The 12,857-nt window shown below is 41.0% G+C and overlaps 1 protein-coding gene across 1 annotated transcript; it reads right to left on the reverse strand.

The window, feature by feature from the left end:
* Positions 1-545: 545 nt before the first annotated feature.
* On the reverse strand, positions 546-12,313 carry LOC135529984 (gastrula zinc finger protein XlCGF17.1-like). Its single transcript, XM_064958381.1, has 2 exons — positions 11,840-12,313; positions 546-2,557 (listed from the first exon to the last, which is right to left on the reverse strand). The coding sequence occupies exons 1-2, from the start codon at positions 12,090-12,092 to the stop codon at positions 1,761-1,763; spliced, it is 1,050 nt and encodes a 349-aa protein (XP_064814453.1). The 5' UTR covers positions 12,093-12,313; the 3' UTR covers positions 546-1,760.
* Positions 12,314-12,857: the final 544 nt, after the last annotated feature.

Raw genomic sequence — 12,857 nt, forward strand, 5'->3', positions numbered from 1 at the left:
AGGCTAATAGCTAGTTGGCTAAATAGCTGCATATAGCTAACGTTATCTGGCTGGCTAAGATAAGAGCATATAGCTAACATTCTTTGATATTTGGTTAGATGGTGTTATATTTTCCAAAACGTTGGTTTACTTTAAACACTCAAGTAATGAGTGCAAACGATTAGTTTAATTTAAAGTTCTACATTTTAAATGATTTCGGTTGTAGTTTACATCATAGGGACTAGGCTGGTCCTCCATATTACTTCACACCTGACTTTGGCATTCTCCTGAATTCTGATTGGTTTAATGTAATAACTCCAAATATACAACTGTGAGGTGTTACTTTGCAGTGGGAAAAATATTTTATTTATCTTTTTATAAACAATACAAAACATACAAAGGACAACATCATACAAACATGAAGTACATCACACCTGCCCAGACCCACTAGAACACACCTCCATCTCCATTAACTACATCACACCTGCCCAGACCCACTAGAACACACCTCCTTCTCCATTAACTACATCACACCTGTCCAGACCCACAAAAAACACACCTCCATCTCCCTTAACGACATCACACCTCCAACTGTCAGTTGGTTGCATGAATAACTATGATTACTAAATGTTACATAATTGTAAATATGAATTATCAAAACCAAATGTACACCGCTTTGTTAATATGTATTGGCAATACTTCACTTAATGGTGAGGCATGGAATAATAAAACATGTATATTTTGTCAGGCCTGATGTTTGAAATATGAGGTGATTTCAGTCATGCTTCTTCAGTAGTGGAATTAAGACAATTAGCACTTGAATGTTGTCAAGAAATACAGGAGTGATGTTAGATTGTTAATAACATTGATTATAGACTCAATTTATTATACTGCGTCCAGGCTGCAAGTACGTTGAAATTAAGTTGTTTTCAAGTCATTGAAAAAAAACGACCCAAAAAGACATCTTAACTTTCACTTTCAACCAAACATATTGGACTTCGGGCATCTTTTTAATGACATTTTGGGGTGTCCAAATCGATAACCAATACGCATTAACAGTTTGATAAATTGAAAATCATAAAATTTAAACAAACGTGCAACAATAATCATTTTACTTTTTAAAACAAGCTCCACAAGCACCAGAAACACTGTTATTTTGACAGTAGCAATAAATCACTGATATCGATTAGAAATCAGGTTGTACATGATGTTGGAACGAACACACACAAAAAAAACACCTGGAAATGGGAGATATCTTTTACCTCACTGGTTAGAGGACAACCTGCAGAAGACAGTCAGCTACATTTTGGAGTGATGCATTTAAATGTAGGGGTCGCTAAACAAAGGAACGCAACACTTATTTGTCATCACTCATCGATATCACGTTGAAATCAATTGTGCCGAGAGGGGAGAGATGAGGCTGCAAGTCCTGTTAAAACTAACGCAGCAAAAACCACACGGAATCTGGGAATAATGTGTACACCACTGGTTAGAGGACAATTAGGAGAAAACAGCCAGATACATTTTGAAGTGTTGCATATTGAATGAGGTGGGTCACCAACGTGGTCAGTGGAACAACTCTTTTTTTGTTAGTCACTTTTTGTGACCAATTCAGGCCTAGATTTCCCCCCTGAGGCTAATATCCATATCATGTTGAAATCAATAGAACAGGGGACAAACATTTAGGGTTCTACATTGTGACGTCATTAAAATACTTCCTCTACAATGTTAAAACATTCTACATTGTGACATTATTTCATTGATATCATGAAACAACTCCTTCAACTATGTATTTTCTGATGTTTAATCAGAGATCTTTTATCAGAGTATCTCTTGTCACATTGATCACAGCTATGAGGTTTCTCTCCTGTGTGTGTTCTCTGATGTGATACCAGGCTGTTTGACTGAGTAAAACTCTTCCCACATTGAGTACAGCTATAAGGATTCTGTCCTGTGTGTGTTCTCTGGTGCAAAGTCAGCTGGCTAGATGTAGTAAAACTCTTCCCACAGTGATCACAGCTGTAAGGTTTCTCTCCTGTGTGTGTTCTCTGGTGTATTGTCAGACGACCAGATGAAAGAAAACTCTTCCCACACTGATCACAGTTATAAGGTTTCTCTCCTGTGTGTGTTCTCTGGTGTACTATCAAGCTGCTTGAGTGAGTAAAACTCTTCCCACATTGAGTACAGCTATAGGGTTTCTCTACTTTGTGTGTTCTCTGGTGAGATTTTAAATGTCCTGAAGAAACAAAACTCTTTCCACAGTCAGAGCAGCTAAAAGGTTTCTCTCCTGTGTGGATTCTCTGATGTCTTTTAAGGTCTGCCGAGGAGGTGAATTTCTTCCCACAGTCAGAGCAGCAAAAAGGTTTCTCTCCAGTGTGACTTCTCTGGTGTAGTTTCAGTGAATCTGATCTTAAGTAACTCTTCCCACAGTCAGAGCAGCAGTGAGTTTTCGTTTTGGGTCTCCGCTGGGGTTTCTTCAGGTGTTTTGATCTGGTTGCGGAGAGACTCTTCACTTTCTTGTCAGCATCATGATGTTGTTGAGGCTCCCCAGAGGATCCACGATTGGCCCGTCTCTCTCCTGTGTGAACAACAAAGTCAGATGATTAAAGGCCAACAACAGCAGAAGTCCACTGTAAAAGGTGATGCCAACAGCGTAGCCATGATGTTGTACAACAATTGTCTCTAATGAATGATTATTTGACAATGGACTGCACTGTTTTTTTTGTGTTTTTTTTAATTTTTTTAAATCACATGAGAAGTAACATCGACGAGTGTAGGCGAGAAAGTTATTACAGTTGCTGAACCCCTAAGCAGTGTGCCAGACGACTGTCGCCCCTTTCTAAAATTGCCGCACAATTGCCATATGTTCAGTTGAGGTCGGATGTTTAAATGTATTTGGCTAAGGCATGTAAACTCAGTTTTTCACAATTCCTGACATTTTAATCCTAGTAAAAATTCCCTGTTTTAGGTCAGTTAGGATCACCACTTTATTTTTATGAATGTGAAATGTCAGAATAATAGTAGAGAGAATGATTTATTTCAGCTTTTATTTCTTTCATCACATTCCCAGTGGGTCAGAAGTTTACACCCACTCAATTAGTATTTGGTAGCATTGCATTTAAATTCCTCCTGACAGAGCTGGTGTAACGGAGTCAGGTTTGTAAGGCCTCCTTGCTCACACACACTTTTTCAGTTCTGCCCACAAACCTTCCATGGGATTGAAGTCAGGGCTTTGTGATGGTCACTCCAGTACCTTGACAATGTCAAAACACCAGTCTCAACGATGCTGGCCTTCGAGGCAGAGTTGCAAACAAAATGCCATATCTCAGACTGGCCAATAAAATAAAATAAATTAAGATTGGCAAAAGAACACAGATACTGGACAGAGGAACTCTGGGAATTCAAGCTACCCATGTTTACTATTATAATAAATAAACTTTTACTGTTAAAATAAATGGAAAATCTAAATACAAATGACAGATTTCTCAGGCATTTATTTTGTGGATGTATCGAAACCGTCTAGAATGCATCCACGATGTCATAATGATAGTTTAACCAGGTTTCTAGGTTATATAGTATATTCTAGAATGCATCCACGATGTCATAATGATAGTTTAACCAGGTTTCTAGGCTATATAGTAGAGGTCGACCGATTATGATTTTTCATACCGATTATTGCAGGACCTTAAAAAAAAGCCGATACCGATTAATCGGCCGATTTAAAAATAAAAATAAATGATTTGTAGTAATGACAATTACAACAATACTGAATGAACACTTATTTTAACTTAATATAATACATCAATAAAATCAATTTAGCCTCAAATAAATAATGAAACATGTTCAATTTGGTTTAAATAATGCAAAAACAAAGTGTTGGAGAAGAAAGTAAAAGTGCAATATGTGCCATGTAAGAAAGCTAACGTTTAAGTTCCTTGCTCAGAACATGAGAATATGAAAGCTGGTGGTTCCTATACCATGAGTCTTCAATATTCCCAGGTAAGAAGTTTTAGGTTGTCGTTATTATAGGAATTATAGGACTATGTCCCTCTATACCATTAGTCTTTCATTAACCTTTGACTATTGGATGTTCTTATAGGCACTTTAGTATTGCCAGTGTAACAGTATAGCTTCCATCCCTCTCCTCACTCCTACCTGGGCTTGAACCAGGAACACAACGACAACAGCCACCCTCAAAGCAGCGTTACCCATGCAGAGAAAGGGGAAAAACTACTCCAAGTCTCAGAGCGAGTGACGTTTGAAACTCTATTAGCGCGCACTCTGCTAACTAGCTAGCCATTTCACATCGGTTACACCAGCCTCATCTCGGAATTGATTGGCTTGAAGCACAGCGAAGAGCTTCTGGCAAAGCGCAGGAAAGTGCTGTTTGAATGAATGCTTACGAGCCTGCTGCTGCCTACCACCGCTCAGTCAGACTGCTCTATCAAATCATAGACTTAATTATAATATAATAACACACAGAAATACGAGCCTTAGGTCATTAATATGGTCGAATCCGGAAACTATTATCTCGAATACAAGACGTATATTCTTTCAGTGAAATACGGAACCGTTCCGTATTTTATCGAACAGGTGAGTCTAAATATCCCTGTTACATTGCACAACCTTCAATGTTATGTCATAATTACGTAAAATTCTGGCAAATTAGGCGGCCCAAACTGCTGCATATACACTGACTCTGCGTGCAATGAATGCATGAGAAGTGACACAATTTCACCTGGTTAATATTGCCTGCTAACCTGGATTTCTTTTAGCTAAATATGCAGGTTTAAAAATATATACTTCTGTGTATTGATTTTAAGAAAGGCATTGATGTTTATGGTTAGGTACACATTGGAGCTACGATACGCACTGCATCGATTATATGCAACGCAGGACACGCTAGATAAACTAGTAATATCAACCAATCAACCACGTGTAGTTAACTAGTGATTATGATTGATTGATTGTTTTTTTACAAGATAAGTTTAATGCTAGCTAGCAACTTAACTTGGCTTCTACTGCATTCGTGTAACAGGCAGACTCCTCGTGGAGTGCAATGTAATCAGGTGGTTAGAGCGTTGGACTAGTTAACTGTAAGGTTGCAAGATTGAATCCCTCGAGCTGACAAGGTAAAAATCTATCGTTCTGCCCCTGAACGAGGCAGTTAACCCACCGTTCCTAGGCCATCATTGAAAACAAGAATGTGTTCTTAACTGACTTGCCTAGTTAAATAAAGATTAAATAAAGGTGTAAAAAAATATTTTAAAATAATAAAAATCGGCCAAATCGGTGTCCAAAAATACCGATTTCCGATTGTTATGAAAACTTGAAATCGGCCCTAATTAAATCAGCCATTCCGATTAATCGGTCGACCTCTAGTACCGTCACGCCACTGTTCCGTATCATACAGAACCGTGAGTTTTGTGAACCGTGAAACACACGGTGCGGCACGATACCGCGACACCACAGTACTGTTCGGTACGATACGGTTTAGGGACATCAACAATATCTATACACACACTACCGGTCTAAAGTTTTAGAACACCTACTCATTCAAGGGTTTTCATTTGACTATTTTCTACATTGTAGAATAATAGTGAAGACATCAAAATTATGAAGTAACTCATGGAATCATGTAGTAACCACAAAAGTGTTAAACAAAACAAACTATCTTTTATATTTGAGATTCTTCAAAGTAGCCACCCGTTACCATGACAGCTTTGCACACGCTTGGCGTTCTCTCAACCAGCATCATGAGGTAGTTTACCTGGAATTCATTTCAATTAACAGGTGTGCCTTGTTAAAAGGTAATTTATGGAATTTATGCATTTCTTAATTAAAACCTCTTGGGGCTAGGGGGAACTATTTTCATTTTTGGAAAAATAACGTTACCAAAGTAAACAGGCTATTTCTCAGGACCAGATGCTAGAATATGCATATAATTGACAGCTTAGGATAGAAAACACTAACGTTTCCAAAACTCTAAAAATATTGTATGTGAATATAACAGAACTGATATTGCAAGCGAAAGCCTGAGAAAATCCAATCAGGAAGTGACTCTTATTTTGAAAGCTCTGTGTTCCTATGCATCCCTATTGACCATTGAAAGGGATATCAACCAGATTTTCCTATGGCTTCCCTAATGTGTCTACAGACTTTAGACATAGTTTCAGGCTTTTATTTTGAAAAATGAGCGTGAACGACAACATTGCGTCAGTGGTCATGTGGTGGCTCTCAGAGTGATTTGTGCGTAATAGACAAAGGCGGCCATTGTTCTTCTTACTCCTACTGAAAAGCCCATTGTCCCGGTTGATATATTATCGAATAGATATTTGTAAAACACCTTGAGGATTGATTATAAAAAAACGTTTGCCATGTTTCTGTCAATATTATGGATCTAATTTGTACATTTTTTCAGCGTTGTCATGACCGCAATTTCCGGTGGATTTCTCAACAAAACGTGAACAACAAAAGCAGGTATTTCGGCTATAAAAATAATCTTTATGGAACAAAATTAACATTTGCTGTCTAACTGGGAGTCTCATGAGTGAAAACATCCGAAGCTCATCAAAGGTAAACAATTTAATTTGATTGCTTTTTTGAGTATCGTGACCAAGCTTCCTGCCAGTACGGTTTATATATTTTTTAATTTTACCTTTATTTAACTAGGCAAGTCAGTTAAGAACAAATTCTTATTTTCAATGACGGCCTAGGAACAGTGGGTTAACTGCCTGTTCAGGGGCAGAACGACAGATTTGTACCTTGTCAGCTCGGGGATATAAGAGGACCAGGAGCTCCAATATACTGTTGATCTGATATTCTATAAGAGGAACAGCCCAAGTCAAGCTTCTTATCCGTTGTGCAAACAGCTGTGTCTGTCCTGAGCTCACTGAAGCAGGAAACTCAAGTTTCCAGTTGGCTAGCACCAGCCTTGGGCTGGACCGTTGATACAATGTTTCCAGATAACTAGCACCAGGCTTGGGCTGGACCGTTGATACAATGTTTCCAGTTGGCTAGCACCAGCCTCGGGGTGGACAGTTGATACAATGTTTACAGTTTGTTGCAGACAGGCCATGCTTAGCCAATGTGATTTATAGTATATTTATTAGGATATTTTCTACATGCAGGCTGCAATGTTTTTATTTGTTGGTTTTATGTAGGGTATTTTTATCGAGTTGCTAACGGCGATAAAAGTGACATGTTTTTAGGTTTAATTTTCATTTAGATAGAAATTTGATTAACCAATCGGCAATGATTTTGAGATTTGAAAACGTTAATTGAAATGAAACTGATCCACGAAAATGTGGATATGAAAACCATAACCGGCACGCAGATTGGTAGAAATGGTCAAATAAATTGGCATTCCACATGAGAAAAGGTCGCTGACTCCTTGTGTTGCCCAGCAACTTCAGGTGGAATCTGAGACAGCCAGCAGGAGAGAGAGGAGAACTGTCAGGTTCAGTTGTTTTTAACAGGTGGAATCTGAGACAGCCAGCAGGTTCAGTTGTTTTTAACTTCAGGTGGAATCTGAGACAGCCAGCAGGAGAGAACTGTCAGGTTCAGTTTTTAACTTCAGGTGGAATCTGAGACCGCCAGCAGGAGAGAGAGTTCAAACTGTCAGGTTCAGTTGTTTTTAACTTCAGGTGGAATCTGAGACCGCCAGCAGGAGAGAGGAGAACTGTCAGGTTCAGTTGTTTTAACTTCAGGTGGAATCTGAGACAGCCAGCAGGAGAGAGGAGAACTGTCGGGTTCAGTTGTTTTTAACTTCAGGTGGAATCTGAGACAGCCAGCAGGAGAGAGAGGAGAACTGTCGGGTTCAGTTGTTTTTAACTTCAGGTGGAATCTGAGACAGCCAGCAGGAGAGAGAGGAGTTTTTAACTTCAGGTGGAATCTCAGGAGAGAGGAGAACTGGTTAAGTTGTTTTTAACTTTGGAATCTGAGACCGCCAGCAGGGAGAGAGAGGAGAAACTTCAGGTGGAATCTGAGACAGCCAGCAGGAGAGAGAGGAGAACTGTCAGGTTAAGTTGTTTTTAACTTCAGGTGGAATCTGAGACAGCCAGCAGGAGAGAGAGGAGAACTGTCAGGTTCAGTTGTTTTTAACTTCAGGTGGAATCTGAGACAGCCAGCAGGAGAGAGAGGAGAACTGTCAGGTTCAGTTGTTTTTAACTTCAGGTGGAATCTGAGACAGCCAGCAGGAGAGAGAGGAGAACTGTCAGGTTCAGTTGTTTTTAACTTCAGGTGGAATCTGAGACAGCCAGCAGGAGAGAGAGGAGAACTGTCAGGTTCAGTTGTTTTTAACTTCAGGTGGAATCTGAGACAGCCAGCAGGAGAGAGAGGAGAACTGTCAGGTTCAGTTGTTTTTAACTTCAGGTGGAATCTGAGACAGCCAGCAGGAGAGAGAGGAGAACTGTCAGGTTCAGTTGTTTTTTTCAGGTGGAATCTGAGACAGCCAGCAGGGAGAGAGGAGAACTCTGGTTAACTGGTTAACAAGATCTCTGGCTCCCTCTTGAGTCATTTGTGTGTCTGTAATCATTTAATCAAACAGCTTAAAGCATCACTTCAGTACATATAGTTGATTTAATTAAAACACATGGGCTGTGTCTATATATGGGGAAATACACGTAACATTTCAACCAATCGATTGGTGGAAAGAGCAGACGACTTTCGGTGGACAAACATTGTTTTGTCGTCAGGGACTGCCCTATACACTATATATACACATACACAAAAGTATGTGGACACCCCTTCAAATGAGTGGATTTGGCTATTTCAGCCACACCCATTGCTGACAGGTGTATAAAATGGAACACACCGCCATGCAATCTCCATAGACAAACACTGCCAGTAGAATGGCCTTACTGAAGAGCTCAGTGACTTTCAATGTGGCACAGTCATAGAATACCACCTTTCAAACAAGTCAGTTTGTCAAATTTCTGCCCTGCTTGAGCTGCCTCGGTCATCTGTATGTGCTGTTATTGTGAAGTGGAAACGTCTTGGAGCAACAATGGCTCAGCCGCGAAGTGGTAGGCCACGCAAGCTCACAGGACGGGACCGCAGAGTGCTGAAGCGGCGGCACGTAAAAATCATCTGTGCTCGATTGTAACACTCACTACTGAGTTCCCAACTGCCTCTGGATGCAAGGTCAACACAATAACTGTTCGTAGGGAGCGTCATGAAAGGGTCTCCATGGCAGAGCAGCCGCACACAAGGCTAAGATCACCATGCTCAATGCCAAGCGCCGGCTGTAGTGATGTACAGTTCACCACCATTGAAATGTGGAGCGTTGACCTGAGTGGGGTAAAGCTCGTCCCCATTGGCCTGAGTGGTGTAAAGCTCATCCCCATTGGACTGAGTGGTGTAAAGCTCATCCCATTGGACTGAGTGGTGTAAACCTCGTCCCCATTGGCCTGAGTGGTGTTAAGCTCGTCCCCATTGGACTGAGTGGTGTAAACCTCGTCCCCATTGGCCTCGTCCCCATTGGCCTGAGTGGTGTTAAGGTCGTCCCCATTGGACTGAGTGGTGTAAAGCTCGTCCCCATTGGACTGTGGAGCGTTGGCCTGAGTGGTGTAAAGCTCGTCCCCATTGGCCTGAGTGGTGTAAAGCTCGTCCCCATTGGCCTGAGTGGTGTAAAGCTCGTCCCCATTGGACTGAGTGGTGTAAAGCTCGTCCCCATTGGACTGAGTGGTGTAAAGCTCGTCCCCATTGGACTGAGTGGTGTAAACCTCGTCCCCATTGGACTGAGTGGTGTAAAGCTCGTCCCCATTGGCCTCTGATGTTATGTTTGCCGTGTTTTACTTTGTGGATGTCAATCACCCATTTAGTAAGCTCGTCTCCATTGGACTGAGTGGTGTAAAGCTCGTCCCCATTGGCCTGAGTGGTGTAAAGCTCATCCCCATTGGACTGAGTGGTGTAAAGCTCGTCCCCATTGGCCTCTGATGTTATGTTTGCCGTGTTTTACTTTGTGGATGTCAATCACCCATTTAGTATGTGTTATTAAATCACAATTTGTATTATATGTTACAAATTTGCAAACACTAAATATGTTATGAATTTGCAAAACAAACTATATGTTACAATGTTGTTTTTTTAAATGATATGTTACGAATTCTCGCTAGGTGGCTAATAGCTAGGGTAGCTAGAGTAGGGGTTAAGGTTACATGTAGGAGTAAGGTTGAAGAGGATAGGGGAAGGGTTAGCTAACATGCTAAGCAGCTAGGTGGCTAACGCTAGCTCGTCTAGGGGTTAAAGGTGAAATGTAGGAGTTAGGTTAAAGGGGATAGGGGAAGGGTTTTGCTAACATGCTAAGCAGTTGTAAAGTAGCAAAAAAAAGTAGTTGTAGTTGAAACTGTGATTCGAACTCACAACCTTTGGGTTGCTAGGCGTTTGTGTTTACATCAATAAATGATCTCTTCTCTCGCCTTTCTTTTTTTGTTTTGAGAGAGTAGAGGTTCCATCCTCCCTGGAGTAGGATCCTTTAGGGTTAAAGTAGTGGGATGGTGTAGGATCCTTTAGGGTTAAAGTAGTGGGATGATGTAGGATCCTTTAGGGTTAAAGTAGTGGGCTGGGATGGTGTTGGATCCTTTAGGGCTAAAGTAGTGGGATGGTGTTGGATCCTTTAGGGTTAAAGTAGTGGGCTGGGATGGTGTTGGATCCTTTAGGGCTAAAGTAGTGGGATGGTGTAGGATCCTTTAGGGTTAAAGTAGTGGGATGGTGTTGGATCCTTTAGGGTTAAAGTAGTGGGATGGTGTAGGATCCTTTAGGGTTAAAGTAGTGGGATGGTGTTGGATCCTTTAGGGTTAAAGTAGTGGGATGGTGTAGGATCCTTTAGGGTTAAAGTAGTGGGATGGTGTAGGATCCTTTAGGGTTAAAGTAGTGGGATGGGATGGTGTAGGATCCTTTAGGGTTAAAGTAGTGGGATGGTGTTGGATCCTTTAGGGTTAAAGTAGTGGGATGGTGTAGGATCCTTTAGGGTTAAAGTAGTGGGATGGGATGGTGTTGGATCCTTTAGGGTTAAAGTAGTGGGATGGGATGGTGTAGGATCCTTTAGGGTTAAAGTAGTGGGATGGTGTTGGATCCTTTAGGGTTAAAGTAGTGGGATGGTGTAGGATCCTTTAGGGTTAAAGTAGTGGGATGGTGTAGGATCCTTTAGGGTTAAAGTAGTGGGCTGGTGTTGGATCCTTTAGGGTTAATGTAGTGGGATGGTGTAGGATCCTTTAGGGTTAAAGTAGTGGGATGTGTAGGATCCTTTAGGGTTAAAGTAGTGGGATGGTGTTGGATCCTTTAGGGTTAAAGTAGTGGGCTGGTGTAGGACCCTTTAGGGTTAAAGTAGTGGGATGGTGTAGGATCCTTTAGGGCTAAAGTAGTGGGATGGTGTAGGATCCTTTAGGGTTAAAGTAGTGGGCTGGTGTAGGATCCTTTAGGGTTAAAGTAGTGGGATGGTGTTGGATCCTTTAGGGTTAAAGTAGTGGGATGGTGTAGGATCCTTTAGGGTTAAAGTAGTGGGATGGTGTTGGATCCTTTAGGGTTAAAGTAGTGGGATGGGATGGTGGGTTTGGGAGGGATAGTGTATAGCTGAAGGGTTCGATGGTGGTGCAATTTACATTTTTCCTCATTCCCCTTTTTTGGGGAGACCAAAATATGCAAAACTGCGCTCTGACCTGCGAAAGGCAGCAATATGCAACACAGCGTCTCGTCTGACGAAAAGTCACACGAAGAAGAACAAGAAGGGCTCAGAGAGCAAGACCTGATTGTAACAACAACAACAACAACATATACGACCGTTTTGATAGTGGAAGTGTGACTCTGTTAGCTTGCCCTTTATTTCAACAACAGCGTATGTTTTTAAGATCGTACTTACTGGTGTTAATCCGATCTCCTGTCTCTTCCTCTTCCAATGTGACAGTTATCTCTCCCTTCTCCTTCACTCCCAACACAGTAACCTCCTCTTCCTCTTTCACTGTAACATCCTGCTCTTCCTCTACTTTTGTTACTGTGATATCCTCCTCTTCATTCTCCTCTTTCACGACAACGTTCAGCCACAGACCCTCTTTCTCCGTCCAGCAGACCTCCTCCTCTTCTTCATCAGGAGGAGAGTAGCTTGGTGAACTCATGGTCGGGGATGTTAGCTAACAGTTAGCTAACAAGGCTAATGCTAACTTAACCAGCCAGCTACCGTTAGCTAACTAATAACAATATCAACGTAAATATGCAATGAAATTATATAATTAGCTAGATTGACAGGAGTGTGTTCAAAACACAGTGGCTAATATACATTAAAGCGGGTTAATATTTCGGCTAGCAAGCTACCATGGTGGCTGACCAATTTCCAATGAACTATAAAATAACGTGGCTGGGTTGTCCCAAGTTACCACAGCCACAAAGTCAGAATTGGCTTCGGTAAAAATAAAAAAAATACAAATAGTAATTTTTATTTTTGGGTCTTAATTTAAAAGGTAGGGTTGGACATAAGGTTATTAATGTGGTTAATATTAGGTTTAAATTATTATTTTTTAAATCTGATTTTTAGTAAGAAGAGAGGTTGTAGAAATGGGCGTGGTTTATTTCTTTGTGACTGTGGTAACTAGTGTCGACCGAATAGCTTGTTGTTGAAGAAGCGTCCGGTCCACTTGCGCCTGACTCCGGGGGAAGACCTGCCTGAAACACACACATCGCCGTCTGCTGACCGGAGTGTGTAAAGCAGATTGAGGGAAAGTTAGTTTTTTTAATTTTTCAAACAAAAAGTTAATAATTTTCTTCAACGATTTTATTTCATATATCACGTTTAATATAGAGGGAACCATAAAATTCAAATTGAACATTTAGACTGGGATCGCTCCACACAGTCGACTCATTGCAGTTCTCTACGGAAGCCCTCT

This window comes from Oncorhynchus masou, unplaced genomic scaffold, assembly GCF_036934945.1.
Source record: "Oncorhynchus masou masou isolate Uvic2021 unplaced genomic scaffold, UVic_Omas_1.1 unplaced_scaffold_1227, whole genome shotgun sequence".
NCBI classification, from domain to species: domain Eukaryota; kingdom Metazoa; phylum Chordata; class Actinopteri; order Salmoniformes; family Salmonidae; genus Oncorhynchus; species Oncorhynchus masou.

Excerpts from the sequence above, each read along its gene's own strand:
- LOC135529984 (XM_064958381.1), bottom strand. The coding sequence starts at position 12,092 with ATGAGTTCACCAAGCTACTCTCCTCCTGATGAAGAAGAGGAGGAGGTC. Across the intron at positions 2,558-11,839 it reads AGGAGATCGGATTAACACCA|GAGAGAGACGGGCCAATCGT; the intron begins GTAAGTACGATC and ends TTGTTCACACAG.